This window comes from Eufriesea mexicana, unplaced genomic scaffold (genome assembly GCF_001483705.2).
Source record: "Eufriesea mexicana isolate 0111107269 unplaced genomic scaffold, ASM148370v2 scaffold294, whole genome shotgun sequence".
Taxonomy (NCBI): domain Eukaryota; kingdom Metazoa; phylum Arthropoda; class Insecta; order Hymenoptera; family Apidae; genus Eufriesea; species Eufriesea mexicana.
The window spans coordinates 1,805,898-1,826,611 of NW_016908489.1; the positions used below are offsets into that span (position 1 = coordinate 1,805,898).

At 40.0% G+C, this 20,714-nt stretch overlaps 1 protein-coding gene across 3 annotated transcripts; it reads right to left on the reverse strand.

The window, feature by feature from the left end:
• Positions 1-1,623: 1,623 nt before the first annotated feature.
• On the reverse strand, positions 1,624-20,530 carry LOC108556099 (cell growth regulator with RING finger domain protein 1). Of its 3 annotated transcripts, none has more exons than XM_017912052.1 (6): positions 19,723-20,530; positions 15,231-15,388; positions 2,902-3,073; positions 2,623-2,761; positions 2,407-2,514; positions 1,624-2,320 (listed from the first exon to the last, which is right to left on the reverse strand). In XM_017912052.1, the coding sequence occupies exons 1-6, from the start codon at positions 19,818-19,820 to the stop codon at positions 1,868-1,870; spliced, it is 1,128 nt and encodes a 375-aa protein (XP_017767541.1). In that variant the 5' UTR covers positions 19,821-20,530; the 3' UTR covers positions 1,624-1,867. The 3 variants fall into 3 exon arrangements, with proteins under 3 accessions (XP_017767541.1, XP_017767540.1, XP_017767542.1); XM_017912051.1 differs by having other exon boundaries at positions 2,623-2,764; positions 19,723-20,524; XM_017912053.1 differs by lacking the exons at positions 15,231-15,388; positions 19,723-20,530 and adding an exon at positions 3,305-3,402 and having other exon boundaries at positions 2,623-2,764.
• Between the last annotated feature and the right edge of the window lie 184 nt (positions 20,531-20,714).

Consider the following 20,714-nt stretch of genomic DNA (forward strand, 5'->3'; position numbering starts at 1 on the left):
ACTATATATTGCAAGAAGCCGAGAAAATCCGAAGAAAGTCGAAGATTGTCGAATGTTACCGATCCATAGCATCCCGATCAGTAAATACACAAAGAGTAGCTTAGCTAAATATAGCAATAAACTTATTGGGTCGGTTCCTTTTTTAACAGTTGGCACAAATATTAAATAATTAATAATTTGTCTCATAAAAACACATAAATTAATAAATTTTGTTATTGTTACGTTGTACATTTGTTTTGTTGCGAGGATGCTTGCATGCATGAACAATAGAAGTATGACGGTATGACATGAATACGCTTTATTAAATAAATTATATACAGGTTCTCACATACAGACATTGTCGCATCATCAAAATGCCATACTTACTAAATAAAATATAAATTATTATATGAAGATTTTCGACTACAATAACATTGACTTTAGAGGCCTTTACTCTTGAATTAACATATACATACATATAGTTCCAAATACTCCCATTATTTTGCACATTAGGTCTTGCAACTATATTTTATTACTGGAAGAAAACAACTCTCTAAAATAACATTTCACTAATTTTCATTATTATAAACACAATTTCTATTCAAGGAAATTTTATGCGAAATATATCAAATTCTGATTTTATTACAAACCCTAAAGAAGAGAGTATTGTAATTTTTTATGCAAGTGCCTAGAAGATGTAAAAAATACTAATAACATGTACATATCAAATGTGAAATCTGAAAATGATTTCATGTTCCTTTCTCGTACCGCCCCAAATTCCTACTCCTCTGTGGTGTCCCCTATTCAGGACAACATGTATCTGGTTTATAATAATAGATGTTATTAGAATTATCACAGTCTGTGTATTTACAGTTTAAACGTTAACGTAACATCCTTCTTAAATTAATTTAGCAACGTTTCTTTTTCATGGTGGTGTTGTACTGAAAAAACTTTAAAGGAATTAGCTCCATCGTTGCGCATGGACGGCAGAGCATTACGAAAGAGAAAAAATGATTTTCAATTCGTATAAGATGAAAAGAAAAATGGGAAAAGAATACTTTAAAGGTATGCATATCGGAACTAATGTTTTCTATACCTACTGAATAAACTTGCATATCGTACGAAATAATGTAATAACTTAATTATTAGTTACATCTTAAAGTTGGACATGTCTTATTTGTATTTTGTATTTACATCTTAAGTATTTATACAACGTTACGTGATAAAAATCTGAAACGTTTCTCTGTGTCTCTAATTTTATCGACATATTTTGTTTTGTTTTTACCTATTTATCTGGACATTGGTAAATTTTCAATCTCTTTTTTAATTCTTCAAAGATTGTAGACTATTTAAACGCCCAATAGAGTAACACCTTATGCTTCAATTGTAAGGCAGAGTCGAAAGATATAAAAAGATCATAAAAAGAAAAAAACGAATATAACAATTCTTTGAAAATTATACAAATGATGAACAGAAGGAATCATAAATGATTATAACTACGACTCATTCTATTCATTTAGCTCTTCATAAAATTTTAATGAGAACAAGAAAAATACTTCATGAAAGATAATCAATTTTTTTTGAAACTTCAAATTCTGATATCCTTCTGTATGTAAATAAATCTGTTCTTCTTATTTTCCACTATATAAATTAATTCTCTGCCTTTATTGTGTGTATTTCTTTCTCAAAACCTATTGTGTATGCAAGTATCTTTCTCTTATTAAATTCTGATTGGATCCCTAGGAATTGAAGATTCTTTAAAAAACTATTCCTCAATCAAAATACACAACTCTTTCAATCAATCAGATAAACAAACGACAATCATTCTCTGTTCTACCGTATTCTGCACGCTGTACATTCTAATCGAAATGGAAGAATAACAAGTATTCTATCGTGCGAATCCAAGAAAGTCCGTGAGTCTGTCGTTCCAATCATGAAGCCAGTGTGTGGGTCCATGACTCGCTTGCCTCTGTTTGCAAGGATTGATTTCTGTCTCCAAGGGCATGTATTCCTCGCCCCTGATACAGAAATAACTTTTTATTGGACTTCTGCACATCGGACATCGATCTAGTTTGCCAAAACAGGATGCACAGATGCAAGTATGCCTGCAGGGTAGCAAAGCACGCGATAAAGGAAAGTATTGGCAAACAACGCAGAGCTGTTCTCCGGCTGTATTCCATAGCGATCCTTCAGGATCGCCGGTACCAGAAGCAACTAATGCACCTCTAGCCGAACTACCACTGTTGTTACAAGGCTCTGCAAGGGCTAGAGCTGAACCCAAACCCGAAGACACATCTCCTTCATCATAGTTTGTTGAGTTGCCAGTAGCTAGATATAATTGCTACAACAAAAACAGTTACATGATAGTACCTATATCATTTTGCGTCAGTTTTGAATAAAAATTTTAATATAAATACCAATGCTTACCTTAAGACAGGATAACTGACCATTGGCTTGTTTCAGATATTGTGCCAGGATCGAGGTGGGTAGTGTGCATACGCTGTCTTTGATGTGGACAACATTTACCAGAGCCACCTTCCAAAATAGCAAATAGAAAGAGTAAATCAATGCAATTCTAAGGAAACCTAATTCAGTTTAATTAAAAATTATTCATATTTTTTACACAATTTAAAAGGTACTCACAGTCTCATCTGGATGGGGATCTCCGTTATCCCTGCGCGTTAGGAAGATCACCAGAGGATAACAAAGTCTAGGAGGCGTCCCGAGTTCTAACTCTGGTGCTGGGAGTGACAATCTTAATGTTTCTTCTCCGTGAGGTTGTCTACTGCATTTCTCAATTAAGGAATAATTAATATCATTAACAACACGTTAATTTCAATATAAATATTTTCAAGATACGGAAGATAATAAACTCGAGAATTTAAAATAGAAAAAAGGATTTTATTTTCGAGGAAAGGATACGTCTGTGGCAATGTGAGATACTGTGCGTGGCCTTGAAGAAGATTGCCATTCAAGGACGCGTCTCTAAGAGTGCTCCAAGGTTTCCAAAGTGCCAGGTGAAGTTCCCTTATACTAACGCCCCAAAGTGCCTGCAGAGAGTACTCGACTTGACTCGATACCTCGCATTCGACCTCTGTAACAAAAAGATAAGGGAATATTTTAATATCGTACCTATACGTAAGATTGTATAAAAATAACACAAGCAAAGAATTTGGAACTTGTTCATAGGAAAAAATATGTGTAACAAACAGAACAGTCTTGCTCTGTTCGTTCACTGTGGACCACCCCGTTACCATTTACATCATTATAGATGTATTCATTCATTTATACAAATAACGACATACTTATTATGCTTTACGATTACCTGACAGGCATGGCAGATAGCAAAAAAGGACAACGTTATCCGTTCCTGATTTATCGACCTGGATCATTCAGAATGTACGTTATACCGAACCGTTCATAATGCTGTAACATAAGAGCACGACAGAGCAGCATGAGAAAAGAGCTTTGCAGTGATATGTTACCCTGTTATTTCACATCGTGACGTTACTCAAATTGATTATGTAACGAGCCCACTTTCAACTTTTTTCCCTCTCGTCTAGCTTCAAGATATCTCCATCGACCAACGAGGTTTCTAGGTCATGTGTGAGAGGAGAGACCACGGCACCTCCTCCAGTTCTAATTCTCGCAAACACTCCTATTGTTCTCCGCGAAACAACCCAAGGAACACCTAGGAAACCTGCTTGGCTTATGGCCGTTACAGTACCATTTACGATTCTTACCTCCACGACCTTCTCTGCATTTCTCTACAACGTTTGATCAATAATTGCGGTTTATTAACTTATGTATATAATTATATTATGCAGTAGAAAATTCTGAAACTCATATTTATAAATAACAACCGTGAAATTATTTTAAAGCAGGTTGCAGTCTGTCAGGTCAGGTAAATATAGATCAAGGTATACAACAACTAGAGTGTATGACAATTGTTACTTGGGAACAGGAGCTGAAACGTGATGCTTGATACGTTGAACTTTAACAAGTCACGATGTAACTATTCCTCGAATGAGTCACGGTAACACGGATCTCAAGAACTCTGTCTTTCTAACGTCTTCACGCAAACTATGACCATAACTTTAAGCTCTAATCATTGATACATTCATAAATCTTCCATCATCTTTGTCACACTCATCCATGCTAATAAACCAACAAGTAGATCAGTTTACTAGGCGAATTAACGAGTCGTCGTACTCAGAAAGAGGAAAAGCCTACAAATTATGTCTCGTGATGAAAAACGAAATAGGAAGCAGAGAATCGTGACATGAATCATGGTAATTCATGACTCCCGCGAGCAATCGTGGCCAAAGATTACTGTCGTTCGGATAGAGGCCATTGTCGAGAAGATTTGAGATCATGCGAGACTGGTATGAACGAAAGTGAAAGCTGCCAAGACGGATCGTCCAACGCGGTAATCTCCAACTCGGGCAAAGTATCAAATCAGCCATTTCACGAAGCCGCAAAATGGCAGAAAACTGACTGCTTTCATACAAGGACGTGTATTTTCGAACGCTATACGCGATTAGAACCTATCCTTTCTCGGAGTTTCTCGAGGTAGATTACCAGTCTCTTTGATCAATTGTACGCAAGGCCTGAGGTCTTTGGCTGATCAGAGATCCAGGTTCGTAAATTTCATTTTTCTTTTCTTTTAAACGACGGACATATTTAACTTAATTTATATCATAGTACTTTCAGCGCGTCGAATGGGTCTTAGGTGGATAAGAATCTAACTCCAGCAAACGATCTTCCGATTATCTGAGGTAATAGGAAAGTGCGCAATTCATCGCTGCACATACTAAAACTAACTTGTACAAACTGGGGAAGAGTTGTGCAGATACTAACGCGGTTACTGATAAACAATTTGGGGCAGATTAGATACAGTGTTTCCATGAAGTACGGGATACGTAGAAGCGAATTGCGATAATGTCGAGGGGCAAAGAAGTTAATAAATGTTAAACGTGACTGTTGCAATTTTCTGTTAATATCGTGTTGCTAATGCAGTACAAATATTCTTTGTAATAATTACAGTGTCTTTTCTTTCAGCTCCTTTCGATAATGTGAACTAGATCCACCTATGCCACGATATGAATCAAGAGGCTGGTCAAAAAATATAGAAATCAAATTCCTACAATGGTGCAACACGTTCTAATGCAATCTGGGTATGCCGCAAGATTCGGCTTACGTTCTCAAATATTTTTTTTTTATTGCCAAGCTACACGGTAAGTGCAGAATTACACAATCTCGAGTTAAAGCATGGTCGGTCAAGCACAACTGGAGTGGTTGGTAAAGACTTAACACGTAGGCTGTCACAATGAGCTGAGAGATGTGGGTCAAGCTTCACGAATGATATCCTAGAAGTTCTGGAGGAAACAGGGATCTGACTTTGCAAGGTGAACTAGTATACCTGGCACGTATGAAATCCTAGAATATTCCAGATAATCCGAGATTAATTTAAATACGGATTGTTACAATCTTAAGTTTAGAAACGGAATTAAACCTTGAAGGCACTTATCGATTACGTTCCTCGAGATCAGGCCTAGAAATCTGATTCTTCGATCGTTTCAGAATGTAAAGAAGAAACTTCTTTTTGTCGAGTGTTCTCCTGCATGGAATTACTTCTAAGACAGTCGGCGGGATTCAACGTAACTCACTCTGAAATATCAATGGTCTCTTTCGTTCGATCAGGCAAGATTTGCGGACCTTCTCGAGCGGAGAATACGCCATGATCGATCAGTCGAGCGGTACAACGATCGTACGTGTCGAATGGATCGGTGAAAGGCCAGTCAGCCAACCAACCAGTCAGATAGACTGCAACTACACAGACACGTTGCACTAAGTTCACCCAAGGTGCAACAAAATGAACACACGTGATTCGTTGCACTCGTGGAGCCATAATGGATCGTACTGACAATATGCCATTTTAACTGCCTGCAAACTGGTTTTTGATACCGTCCAGTAGAACGTTACAAGTTCCAAGTGTTCGATTTAAAAGACTGTAATTAACCCAAATTCCTGGAGACAGTTCAGTGGCTCGGTTCCGAGACGCGGTCATAACTTTTTCCTATCACCTTCGTAATCTATATCATCTAATTATCTAACTCCGTTTTCATTAAGCAACTACGAATTTCGACATTCAATGCTGCTGTACGAGCCTAACGATTAGAAACGAGGAAATATCGTAGCAGTAACGTAAAGGTTAAAATAGGACATTGACATAATTGGATCTAATATCTGACAAAGCTCTTCGTTTTTTGAGCACTTTTACGCGATTAAAATTCTCAATTCCGATCAGAATCGTAGCGCTTACTATCGCAATGGCAATCTGGGATTGTCGATTATCAAATGTCGTTACACAATCTTCGCAGACCCACTAATCCGTTCTCCTGGTTGCACCAGCTGCTTGTGGAAATCGGACCATTTCGCCTGCACATGCCCGTCTCCGTTTACGAGGTAAACTCCGTGTACAGCGTTGGCCGAGCGCAAACGCGATTACGGTAATACCGACGTAACAGAGAGAAATTGTGAAATTGCTCTTCCTTTTTCGTTGCACGAGCCTGAAACGATAAAAACTGAGTCGAAGGTCGCGATGGAAATTAAATACGGCGACATTTACGAACAATTTTATCGGTCGTTAAGCGATCGAATTAATTTTCATTGTCTCTCTATATTTTTTCACACGGATACGCCTTCAATTGACACGATTTAAATGGAAATGGCGATTCAGAAGACTTCTATGAATGAACTGATTAAAAAGTCGAACAATGGACTATAGCGATATATACGCAAGAGAATGTTCTTCGTTTCTCTGGCATGAGATACCAAGAAGACAAAAATTCGCTTGGACATCCTTGAAATTGCTTTCAGCTGTGCCTCTTATTGTGCGGCGAGGCTTCACGTTTCACAATTACTTCGTTACTGCGTTGAACGATCTCTCGTGTTTTCCTCAATTTTTCACGTGTCTTTTGTTGATACTATCGACGGTATCTTTTCATTTCCAGCCGCTGTGCATTCTCTTTTTTGTCACGTTGATGGGTTACTACGTGTCTCGACCGACTCTCGAGGCTTCTTTTTCCCCATCCCAACTGTGACTCAACTTCTCAGCAACCGGAGTGTTTCAGGGAACGGATGCAGCAAGAGTGGATGCTTGCTCTTTCGACATTTCGCCGCTGGATTAAATACGCTCCGCTACTATTTGCGAGTCTTAATTCATTGGGAAAAACACGTTTGTTGAAGATCGTCCTGTCTGTTGTTTTCTCCATGTTGAATTATGTATTCAAAATGAAGTCTCTGCGGACGAGGTGCAAAAATAATAACGTATGGAATACGTACAGGGTGTCCTGTTTGAGTTGGCACAGCGAAATATTCCACGTGAAATATACCACTCTGTAATTACACCCTATAATATTTTAAATGAAGACCGGATCAACGATAATGCAGAGAATAATAAAATATGAGCAGCACCTTGAAAGAAGTGTCTATCTGCCAAAATTGTGCTTCAAGATATTCAAAGATGAAACCTCTTTCGTTCGCAAATGTTGGTAAGAAGCCGAGAGTAGGGTATAAAAATTCGCTAATTGGAAAAACGATCTCTTTCCGCAATAAACGCGACATTCGATCTGGCAAATAAAATTACTATGCCGCGTACACGTCCGAAACGGTCAATCATCGTTTCCCTGGTTCGTGGGAAAAAGGAGCAAATTAACAGTCGGTAGAGAAATGAATGGAAAGTATGTACGTATTACCATTTCCATATCGACACCTGAACGCAATGGTATCGGTATGGGAGTGGGAACGTCGAATTCCGGCGATCAAACGAACCATATTCGTGTTCCTATTCTCTTCTCTTCGCTTTCCCCCAAAACGCGTTCGCGTTATGATTCACATAATTCGAATGTATTCTCAGATGGTAATCGGAGTCAGGGCCAGTATCGCCACCTGGAATCTGTTATTCTAACTGGACTATCCTTTCGGGAACGATTTCGTCGGGAAACGAAATTACGCGTGACATATGACGGTGAAGACAGAGCTGGAATAAAATCGGGAAGGTCTACATAAATGGCAGATTCGATGGTCTCTGCCGGCCTTGATTGTTCTACGCCGGAACAGTCACGTAGGCAGACCAGGATTTCCTTTTTCTTCCCTTTTGCACGAGATGCCATGTCGGTGCGTTACATGGCCAGCAGTGCTCTTCGTTCCGCTTTGCTCGGCCGATCGCGACTCGGTGAGAAACGAAGCCGATCCAAAACCGGCGACTGGTCTTTCATACGTGTAACAGTTCCTAGCCTTGAGCCGCGATTTCGAAATCTTGGTGAACAAGCCTGCTGGCGAACACGCCACCGATCGCGTGTTTAGTTGCCGGGGCAACTGGAGGTATTACTCCATGAAAATGATAAACTATCGTTTGCCTGCGGATTAGGTGTCTCTCCTTTTTTCAGATATACACTCGTCTTTGGGTCTCGGGGTCGCATTGCATGCTGGTGGGTCGACTGCACCGAGATTCGATCCGAACAGCGTTATTTTTGGGGCTGAAGAGGTCTGCATGCTAGAGCAACAGCATAAAGCCTCGTAACGGTAGATTTATTTCTGTCATTCCATTTGGCCATGCCAGGGTAATGGAATCGTGATTCGATCACGATAGATCTGTTACGAAAATCGTGGTATCCGTGCTTGAATTAATCGTTGTTAGAAGGTTCCTGGGTACTTTCCACCCGATTTCGTGGGAAAACAAGGGATCGATAAGCGTTCAGAAGTTTGCTGGCAGTGGAAAGTCTATGCAGCTCTAATTGAAAGCTAAGGGTGTTCGATTAGGAGATTTCTCATTCTATGTGTGTCCTTCTTTAATTAAAATCCGAAATCCACCGTGTCGATTAATCTCGCAATTCTAATGTCGAGTACAGATCGATATAATCGGAGGAACATCTTGGAATACATTTGTTGCTTAAGATCGTTAAGCCAAGATCAATGTTTCGAAAGCTCACGACTCTTCAAGTTAACTTGAAGGTACAAAGAGGAGATTGCAACGACCATGAGCGAAAAAAACATCAGCTTTTATTTTCTTCTTATTGTTGCAACTCTTTAGTACTTTTAGAAACGAAGGTTTGCACCACGGCTATGCGAAAGCAAGCCGCAGCCACTAATTGTTCCAACCACTTGACTCCTCATTTACAATCCTCCGTTGCGTTCTCTGTCTTTAAAACCTGTCTCTCTACGCAGTTTAAGCCTCGCATTTAAAATAGCAAGGTTCACGATTCGAGTTTTTCATTCGATTTTAATTCCACGCGCCGATTATCCACGATTATTAGGCAAAGGACATCAAGATGGATACTCGATTCTCGATATTGGAAACAAGTTGAAGACTTCGTCGTTATCTTATAATCCTGTACAACAAATTAATCAGGATTAAGAAAGACAGAAAAAGGGAAAATAACATCTCAATACAGACAAATATCTCACGCGAGATACGAAAATGAAGTCGCGACGATAATTCGTGCTGGATGAAGGAGAAAGAGGAAAATTCGCTCGGTTTCGAGCAGATACAACAGGGAGAAATGTTTATCGATGGTAAATGTGGAAAAACTTGGAAACGACAAGAGAAGCACGCCGTGTAAAAATAGTCCTTTGTTAGTGTACGCTTCTCGTTTCTCGAAGAGGAAACTTGCATCGGGGAGAGAAGCAACGGGATATGTAGGTGCAAAAATGCCTTGAGCAAGTTTGCGTAAATTTCTCTCGTCTTCTCTTCTCTTCTCTGTTAGCAAAGATTTCCTTTTTTCCCCCTCTTCTCTCATCTGCAATTTTTAGCAAATCCCTTGCAGCTTTAGCTTTTTCAACAGCGTTGGATTAACTTTATGTAGACGAATTTCATATAGTATTATATTTTATCATCATTCAGTCGAATACCGTGTAAATGGCGGGAAAAATAGTTTAATTTAAGTATCCTACAATTTTAGAACGTCTGTAAATTACTCGCGTCTACGCGGGTGTCCCTTTAAGTCTCGGTATCAGACGACATTCCCCATTTTTGGTAACCAAAAAACCCGTTCTTCCTTTCACACGATGGAACCGTTATCTTTACACGTTACCACGTCACATTCGATATCGTTCAGGTCTTCTGGGTATCGTGCCCTTTTCCAAAATTGCTTCAACGTTGCAAGCTTGACGCCGCGCCATCGACTCGGAACAGAAGCGAATCAAATGGAACGCACATGTAGAGAGGAATATTTATCGTATAACTCGATTTCTTAAAATAGACTGTGCTTCACTGTGCTTTGATCACACATTGAAATCGATTGTTCACGCAACTAGACGCGTCGTAAAAGAATAGCTCGAATCAACGCGATTGTAATTTAAATTTCAAGGGCGCCATTCATAGTCTTCTGTCACGAGAGTGATCGCGACTTGTCTACGTTTGGCATACGATTAAAAAAGGGAGAAAAATATAAAAGACATATAAAAGAAAATGTTATCGAGAATACCGACACCGTCTCGTTTCAGAGACCCAAGTGCCATGATCCCACGGTCGAAGAAAACTCAGAGGCCACTCAATTACGGTTACTCGACGAAACGATTAATGCGACAGGGTACAGACGAACAAAAACGGACGAGCGAAAAAATAAGACGAATTTATTTCCTGCCGGTGAAACGGCGGGGGAATAGTCCAGTTTCCTAACAATACAGCCGGCTATTATGCATTATGGGAGCAAGAATGAAAGTAGGAGGCGAGCTCACCGAGAGCTCGCTCGCGAGGGTAATTGCAGTCGTCGAGCTCATTTCGTGCAATTGGCCAGGGACACGTATATGATAAAAACGAAAAGAGACGACCGAAATGAGGAAAAGGGAGGGAAACAAAAGAAAAAAGAAAATGGTAGAACACACCAGAGTGCGTTTTTCTACTTCGCTTTTCCTCCATCCACGTCCCCCATGGCGACATTTTACGTAATACAAAGGCAATGATTCGACAGGATGTTGCATTACGAACGACACTACGATACGATGATAGTATGTACGAGCAAAATTTTCCTGAAAGCGACTCACTCTGTTTATGCGAGTACACAACACGAGAGAGGGGAGGCTTAAAAGAGAGAGAAAAAAGGAAGAAATTGGTAGAAGTGAAAAATTTGAGGGACGAGAGATGAAAATGGAAAAGAGAATAGAAAAGAGAGGATGAAAAGTGATACGAGATAAATTGAACGAGCTTCATTCGAGCTGAAAGAGTTGAGCTTGAAGGATATAGTATATTTTCCTAATAGAGATAAGGTTGCTCGGTGTTACTATAATTTAAACATAACTCCCACATCCGCAAGGAGATAAAACTGGTTCTTAGGATCCCACCCAAAGTTTATCAAGAAACAAAGAAAAGGTAAGCTGAATACACTAGGAAACATCTTGGTGACTCAGGACGATACGTGTCAGTTTCATAGCTTTTATTGGCGTTCGCCTTGTGCCAAGGGATAACTAATTCGTTGACTACCGGTTCTCGAGTCCACGTAGGAAGGAAGTTAAAAAATTAAAAAAACTTTCCAACTCAATTTTCACTCGGTCGATGATTCACCGAGTGTCTACCAATCTTAACTTTGTCAAACCTACCAAATAATATGGTGTATCGTACAACGAGCCCACCTCCTACAGTCATGAAATGTACATCCTGCTTTATCCGCCAGTCAGAGCATCAGAACAAGAAACTAAGAGAAAAATATACTCGAGTATGACTTAATAACACGGTGTAATTCGCGACTCGGCGTTCGTGGTGATAACAATTTTTCTCGTGGTACCACGATGGTACCATGATGCGTGGGTGTTTCGAAATCAGTGACGCCATTTAGAAGTATCGGGAGACTTCGTTTCCAACCGACGATCACCGAAGACTTATTTCTCTCATGGTAGGAATCTTGCAATCGACTCACGAAGTTATGTCACAGGCCGGCTCACCTTTCGTAACCTGGACCACAAGCTTTTCTCTCTCTCGATCCAATCGCGATTACGCGTTGCACAATGGTAGGGAGAGCTCTTTAGCTCTTTAGTACTGGCTACCGTACGCCTATAACCAGGCAGATGTGATATTTGCACGGTAAAATGCCAAGCTATGTGAATGAGCTTTCGATTCGTTCCCTTTCATCCCACGGCTACTCCGCGTAATGCGCTTGTTAAGTAAGTTTTCGAGCAAGTCGGTGAACTTGACACGCATAACACAGACGGAGGATTGATGGGAAAAGTTGTGTCCCCGACTGTCCATGGTACTGGGAATTTTTATTGAATTCTCGACTGCATCGTTCGTTTGCAAATGGCCTCGGTGGCTTCGTGTGGAAATCGATGCCATTAGCGAAAATTCTCCTTCAGGTATGTAATATTAATGCTTCTTATGTAATGATAATAGCTCGGCGTCTTGTGTATTCAGTACTCATTAATTCAAATGTTTCATCATTGTAGAATCCAGATCTTGGGTAGAGATTAGCGGTATGGCTGGAGGTAAAGGTTGTAGTAGATCCGTGGAATTTTTCAGAGGTTCTCGAAGAGCTCCATTAAGTGCCATTAACGATGTCTGTTTACGTCTTGTGTGGCAACTATCGGCTCCAATGAATTTCCATCGTAGTCATATTCTGTTTATTCAAACAAACCAACTATGTATTAATATACCGTGAGACACACGATTTATAATATTTAAATTCGGTTAATTTTTGATACCATAGAAATCGAAAGGTCTGTACCTAGAGTTCCCTTCTTCTGTTATTGGAAGCACGTAGCTGCTTTTGGTAAAATTAATGTTTACGTGTACTTTTTATTCAGGTTAAAGGTCACGTTCAGGCTTTACCAATACTACCAATGCTAACAACCTGGATTAATAACGTGTATAACAGCTTTATCGTAACGAGATAGTGCTAGAGAAACGGCCAAAGAAACCGATAGACGAGGAACAGGTATCGAGCAGCAAAGTTAAGCTTATCGATGATGTCTGGATCGGACACGATTAAAGTATTGTTTAAGACTTGTTTGGCCTATTGTCACGTAACTTACGTAACATTCCTGTATTCCAACAAGTGAACGATGTCCTCGATGAACGAGACTATACCTCCGCGATCGACCCTCACACTTTTACATGGTCACCTTTGCCTACGAGCCTGGAATTCGAAAATACTCTGCCCTTGCCAGAGTCCCCTTTTTCGTCGCCCGATGCGGAAAAAATTCATCGTTAAAACGAACAACGATTTTCTTTCTTCGGGCAATTAACGAGGAAAATACTCGACATATCTCTAGGTCATCAGACTATATCGTTTCGAAGAAGATTCTTGGAATTTCCACAGATCGCTAATCACTCGAAGCTAATGACGAAATGATTCATAGTAATTCTAATAGACAATATCTGTCGCAGGATATAATGCTTCCATTGCGAAGGAGAGCAGATACGTCTCACACCGAGGATCAAGGCTGCATTATCTATTCCTAGGTCAGGGTTCAGATTTTGCGTCTTTCTCAGCAACGAACAGCTGTTTAGGAAATACGAAATGGAGACGAGTCATTGTAACGTTCTTTCAGAGGCTTTGAACGAACGTTATAATCACGTGACACGTTCGTGATAGTCGCTGGTAGCAGTTATCACGATGCGGGAAAATCCCACAGATTATCCGATTCTTCAGTGCATTATAACACGAGCGCATCACGAAGATCGTCGTCATTCCGATTAATCGACTTTCCATTAACAATCGAACACGTACTCCGTATCATCGTGGCGGCATGGTCCGTGGCACGGTTCGAATAAAATCCAAGGCACACCCGCGCAAGGCTATACAGAAGCTAGCCCTGCGCGCGTAACAAACACGCCCGCGATCGCACGAATACGCGTGGTTTAATGAATTTACCGAGGGTCGTCGAGCGTCGAGCATAAATCAACGATCGCGTAATAGAACGTGACCACGACAGGGGAAGAAGATCGTTTTTAACCGTGTATAGATCTTGGCTGCTTGCACGTTGACTCTCCGTGTGCACGCGGGATCGATGGATAACACGCCGATTAATTGAACGTAAATTACTCGAGTGAAGGGGAGTTTCGTGACGAGAATGGAGAAAAATATAAGATTCTATGAATGGAATAAACGCTCTTGCCTAGTTACTATTCGAACGACTCAATCTCTTCTATTCCTTTTCGCTGTGCGCCTTAATCAAGTGTTTGCTCGATAAATATTTAATAACAGACGCTATCTACAAGGTAGCAAAGTCGGATTTCGAAGAAGAAAAGATCGTCACGCGATGCAGTCTAGTCGGGAGATGATCCGATGTCCACGATCAATTATCCTCCGGTTAAATGACTCACGATGACCTGGCCAAGCGGTCAAGGTAACATTTCGTAACTTCGGGTGCCTTCACACCTGCATACCAATTACGACAAGCGGCCACGACGCCGAAGTAGAGGGCCGTTGTCTTTTTTCTTCTTTTTCTTCTTACGCGTGCCTCTAACCTACTTTCGGCCTGATCCAGTCGAGCACAAAGAGGGTTCTGCTCCTTTCGAGTTAATTAACCCAACGGCAGGGCTTGCGAAATGTACTGTGCATGTTCTTGGAAGAGAGAAACTCGAAATGTTCCTTCCAGAAAAATCGATTTGGGCAGCGTGATTCTTGAACGAGGATGTAGAAGTACGGAGCTCTGCATAGCGAGTCCACCAGGTCCGCTTCGAACGACGCGTGAATTTTGACGATCCTTCAAACGCCGGCGAATACTAATCCCGCGAAAATTAGACGAGACGAAGGCGGAACACGTCCAAGTGTTTGTACATCAATTGTGCGAGATAGATCTTCGATCTGTTCGTTCAGTAACGAGTTTGTCCCTTTTTTTCCGACGTTTCTAATTAGAATCTTAACGATGCTGGATTAATGAATGATGGATGTTGGGTGAAGCAGCTTCTTTAAGTCACATAAAACATTTGTATTCAAATGAATTGCAAATATCAAGCTTCGCTATGTATTTCAACTACATATTAATGCACTCTTCTATTGAAGACGCGAAGCTGATTTGAAATTTTATCCAGCTTGTACTTTTGCTCCATAGAGTCACGTGTATTCGATTATTTGTATACTTTGACAAAACGTGAACGCGTTGCGAGGAAATTTTCTTCTCTGTGTGTCGATGCGATGGAACAAAGCGTGCAATTTCTTCGAAAAAACATGATAGATCATGTAAAGAAGCAGAGGTGGAGTAAATCTGAAAGCAAAAGAGAAAGAAGAATGCAAGCTTGGACATAGACTCACCGGTATAAGTGCTCTTGAAACTTTCGTGGAGCTTGAAGGTGAAGGGAATGTGGACCTTCATCATCTCCATTTGAGGTATTTGTGGCGAATGTGTCATTACAGTTCCAAATCCTCCGAGCAACAAATCGTCGCCGTGAATACGAACCACGATCGTGTTCCTGCACAAAGAAATTCAATTTTTCGATTAATTCATCAATCTTTGACAATTTATCTGGAATAATTATATTCAAGAAACAATCAATTTTCAAATTTCCAGACTGTAACATCAGACTCAAACTTTTCATTTCTTCGAGCTTGTAATTTCAGTTAAAATAATTCTTCAAATATTTCTTATCGTGGGATACAAGGCGCTAGAACAATTATTTCTTAATCGCTAAATAACAGATTAATTTGATATAAATTTTATATCCTAAACGTTGATCAACGTGCCAAATAATCCTCTGAAATATAAAGATTAATAGTTATTGGAGGTTGATCTATTCTCCAGAATTTACAATTAGTACTCCATTCACTCTCAACACATAAAATCCTGTTTAAATGTAAAACAGCGTAGGAACGTGCAGGCATCTCGAACGCGAGACGATTAGGCGATCCAAGGAATAACAGTATACTATTTTTTTTTTAGCAGCACGTAAGTACGAACTAACGGGTTTGAAAATCACGTATCGACTAGTACAGATACGTTTAACATCTTTCTTCTGCTTTCTTTCTCGAAACTAAACAGGAACTAAATCGAGCGCGATGAAACTGTCGCTGAAACGTGCAGGACGAAATAAACAAATAGATAAAAGATCAAAAAACCTGTCTCGTATACTTGTTAAACCAATTATCGAACATAAAGAATTGTTTATACCTTGGGAAAATTATACAGAAACTCCAGAGGACTCCATATTATTTATACAGACTACACACATGCTTTTTGCAACGGTATAATTATATTCCACAATTTTATATATTCACGAGCAGCCTCGATTAATTTTATTAAACAACATCACGACTAAGAGGAAAATTGACAACCTGATAAAAGAGATTTGGACATCGGTCACAACATCAACATCGGTTGAGCATCGGTTGTGCAGACCTCGGCCTAATAAAAAGCAGCACCGAGGATTTGAAATAAGAAAGAAGGCCATACGCTCTTCGATATTTAAAATAATCGAACTGTCGACGTTATTCATCCTTTGGAATGAATTAGTGTGCGAACGACCGCGCACTGCCAATAACCTCACGGCCATGAGAACGCATGCACGTACAGCAACACATTGCGTTGCTGCAAATTATTCGTCAGCCCACAATCAAACGGAAAAAGACGCTAAAGAAGTCCAGATAATTTCATTTTAATTAAACTTGCCTCACACTGAATATCATCAGTTTTAAGTACGTTATCGAGGCTGACGTTAATACCCATCTGTTTCGCAGGGTACCCCTCGAGCTATTTCGTTCTAGTAAATTCGAACAGTTTCAGTGTTACTTTATCGAACAAGAAAAAGTAAAACGAGCAGCTTTTAAATTTCAGACCGTGGCTTTCTCTTTTCAAATAGGCGAATCGTTCGTTTCGCGTAAGTGTGTTAACGGTTTATTGACAGAAGGCTGCTGGATTTGGGCTTGCTATCGGATCGGTTAGCTCTTCGAAAAAATTCCAAATGGAACCGAAAGTAGTGAGAGTCATTTTTCTTCTTTTTTGCAAGTTAATATCGGCGAGAGGTTCAACTCTCGATTTATAATCTCATTTCAGTTTCGTTCAAATTTGGAATATTTTAATCTTCTTCGTGAAAGTTCCTGTTTAATCCCATGTAGTGTAACGACGAGTCTGGCACGTGTCTAGCTTGCCATGAGTTTTTCGTATCTAGGAACACAGAGGTGAATTACTTTTGTCGTACTAACAAAATTATACTTAACACGTTTCAACGAGAATAAAATTCATGTAAATTAGTATAAATAAATTACTGCTTTACCTAGTTAAATTTCTTATTGTTAGCCGAATTCAATGAATTTCTTTACCGATGGACTCTTAGGTATTACAAATAGAGCATGTCTGTGAAGCTTGTGATATTTCTTCTTTCTCCCCTAATCCTTCATGTGTACAGGATGCATTAAGTAAACAGCAACGTGTAACGCAAGATAACGGATCAAGTGTTTCCATCTATTGCATAATTTCCACGAAAGTATACAGGAACGATTTTCAGAAAAAGAGCCAAATGATCGGTAATACTGGCAAATCATTGATGTTGCAATGTAATAACGCGTCGGTTCGAGTACACGAATTAGGATACACGATTGCACAATATCCAACGTTCGAAGACCTTTACTATTTGATCAGAGGAAACCGAGAAGAATGGTAATGTTGTAAGACAATTTGAATGCCATAAAACGACCTCGGATTACCATCGTCCGAACGATTCGCTGGATTACTCGAAAATATTTCACGGAGGTAAACGGGGATCTGACTCATGGTAATGATCGGAGACCTCCTGCCCTCGACAATCAGATCTTGCGTTCCTCGACGAGGTAGGATGATTCTTTGACGACCTTGAGGGCTATCCATTATCGCCCAGATCCGATTCTCGCTCTAAAATTAACGAAATAAATTTAAAAAGTTGTTACTTATTAACATATTCCAGTCTTTCCGCTGTTGCTTTGTCGAAGCCATGGAATTATTTATAGAATGCATCTGATTTGGTTATAGATTACCTAATTGCATTATGTCCGTGAGTAATGAATTTTCAATAAGGCTCAACAGCCAAGACGACTCGCCGAGTTTAAACATGATATCCATTTCTGCTCCTCGGATCTTCATCTCTAAATTACACAATTTAAACTAATATTTGGAGAAAAAAAAAGTTCGACTTTGACGTCCTTCGAAGATTCGTTTCTTCGAAGATATAAGAAAGTTGCTTGCTTTGGCAGGAGAAACTTTATAGCGGAATCGTACTTTTTCGTCGGTCGTTAACTTCGTCCGATTCAAGGTCAGTCGATTTTTCTCAGAAATACCCAAATTACCCCGCGTTTCGAGTGGAATTAAACTACCCTATCGCCATACTCGTTACCCATCAACCCTCCGTGCGTAGAAGTCAGACCTTCGCCATTTTCTACGTTCGAACAGCTGTTCTTCATCCTGTCCTCCTACCAATGACATACTTTTACTGCTAAATTAAAAGTGCCAATTTATCATCCGTTTTTACGATCATCTCGCGAAATATCGGCCATTCCATTGATCTCACCTTGGAGTATTAAAAGAACCAGAGCTAACCTTGACATTTTTCATCAAAACCAAAAATCGGGATATAATTCCGTTACCAAGGCAGTTAGGACAACTTTAGCGAGACACGTATTTCGTGGAATAAATTCTGATCAGGTCACGGTACAAAAATGCCGCGAAATTAGCGGATACGGTGGTTTGCAATATCGACAAGCATTATGCAATCGGCCAATCGAAATGAGGATTCTAGTTACTTCGCTATGCATCGCTAATCTTTACATAAATATTGTTATTAACTCGTGGTGCATTTCACGGTGTAATAAAGAGGACACCAGTGGCATATCTATTCCGAGGTGCTAAAGTACGAAGCTTTCTTGCCTCCAGTTCGCCTCTGTTTGTCTTTCAATTTATTCACGGGTTGATGATCCTGTTGCAACGGGACAGAGAACGATGGATGTTTCCTTTTTTCTTCCTCCTCTTTTCTTTTTTTCCTCACACCAAGTCCAACATAAAATTCTATTTCTCGGAAATTAATCATGATATAATTAGTAATTCTTCAAATAATTTCACGAGTAATTTTGCGAGCAACTTCACGAATAATTTGAGGATTTATTTCTTGAAACGAAACGATAAACATTCGTGTATGGAAAAATACGATTTTTTTCGGTCTAACGCGATTCATTATCGATAATTTAATTCATACTGATTGCTCGAGTGATGTGCACTTTACAATGGTATCAAGTATTTGCCGGCTTGATAACTATAACTGCAGTCGCATGATTCATACATAAAAGGTTTACAGTTAGTCATAAAACGTTTTTCAGTACTAGCATATAATGGATATGGGGAAAGCTAGGGAGTTTATTTTTTATATCCTATGCGCAGAAATTTACGTCGGCAAGGTTATTTTTCAAGGTTTCTGATACAAGTTCAAAAGTCAAAGATACAGTATGAAAGGATTGATTTGGCTGAAAAAACGAGTAAATGTTTATAGAACGGTACTGAAAATTTAATCCTGTATACGTATATCCAATTATCCTACTTATTCTGACGTCTCCGAACGTTCGCAGCCTCATCTGTGTAAAGAGGAACCGAAGCGCTGTTTAGTTTCTCTCCGCAGGAGTGCCAAAATAAAGAAGAAAATACGGGACAGTCGACTCGTATCAATGGTTGCGAAGGAAATTTTTTGAAAGACTTTAAGAAAACGCATGCATCGACGAAAATTACGCAGCGTGCTCGAACGACACGCACAACTTAAGGAAAAAACAACGCAATATGTAGTGGTATAAATACCTGATGATAAACAATAAGACTCCGCAGAAGCATATCGAGACTGCGAGTACGAAGAAAATGTTCGACAGTTCCGCCACAGATACTAACATCGCCGTCATGGTATTATCGTCGTGTTGTTCCACGGTGCACACCACGCACACGCACAACGACACACCTCCTGAATTAACCTCACTTCGAACGATGCGCTGTCAAAGCCGTCACCGACGACGACGAATCCGGCGTTACCCTTAAGCACTGCACACAGTGTTCCGTCCTGTGACGTGTAACCAATGTATAGCAAAGACGATAAAACGAGCTGTCAGAGCCGCATCGCATGCCCGTACGCCGACGACACGAATTTTCGTTGCATAAATACGCCAGCCTAACCTTATCGACTGACACGGGACTGATATTTCGCGTGTTCGTACACAGACACAAAAAATTATCGCGTTTCTACGATGTTTATATCGATTCGAGACGATGATCGACGACTTTGCGTTGAAAAAACTATCTTGTTGATCAAATTCCGCGAATGTTTTTATTGAGACGACATGCATTCGAGTCTACGTGATCATTTATCATAGCGCAAAATCCCGTGGATGCAGCAATGTCGTATATAAAATGTTTTAAAGACGGACAAGGCGACAGTTACACGTAGAACGCGGTACATAGCACATATTGACAACTCGATAATCGATTACCGGCTTTGCAAAAAGCCTTTCGTTAAGAATAATCGCATGTACGAAAGGAAAAGACCGTATAAACACATCCACCACGTATTAGCTGTTGCTTGAGACTGGCCGTAGCCACCACGGTAGGAACGACTTATACGCCTCTATACTTCGCGACTTTTTTGCTGCTGTTCGTGCGCGCGCTTCGAAACATCGACCAATACAAGTACAGATACGAGGTGCGATTACCGATATACATGTGCGAATAAAATTTGATTTTTAAATTCAAATAAACTACTGATTAAGCTATTATCAATGAATTCTTATTAGTACATGTGCCGT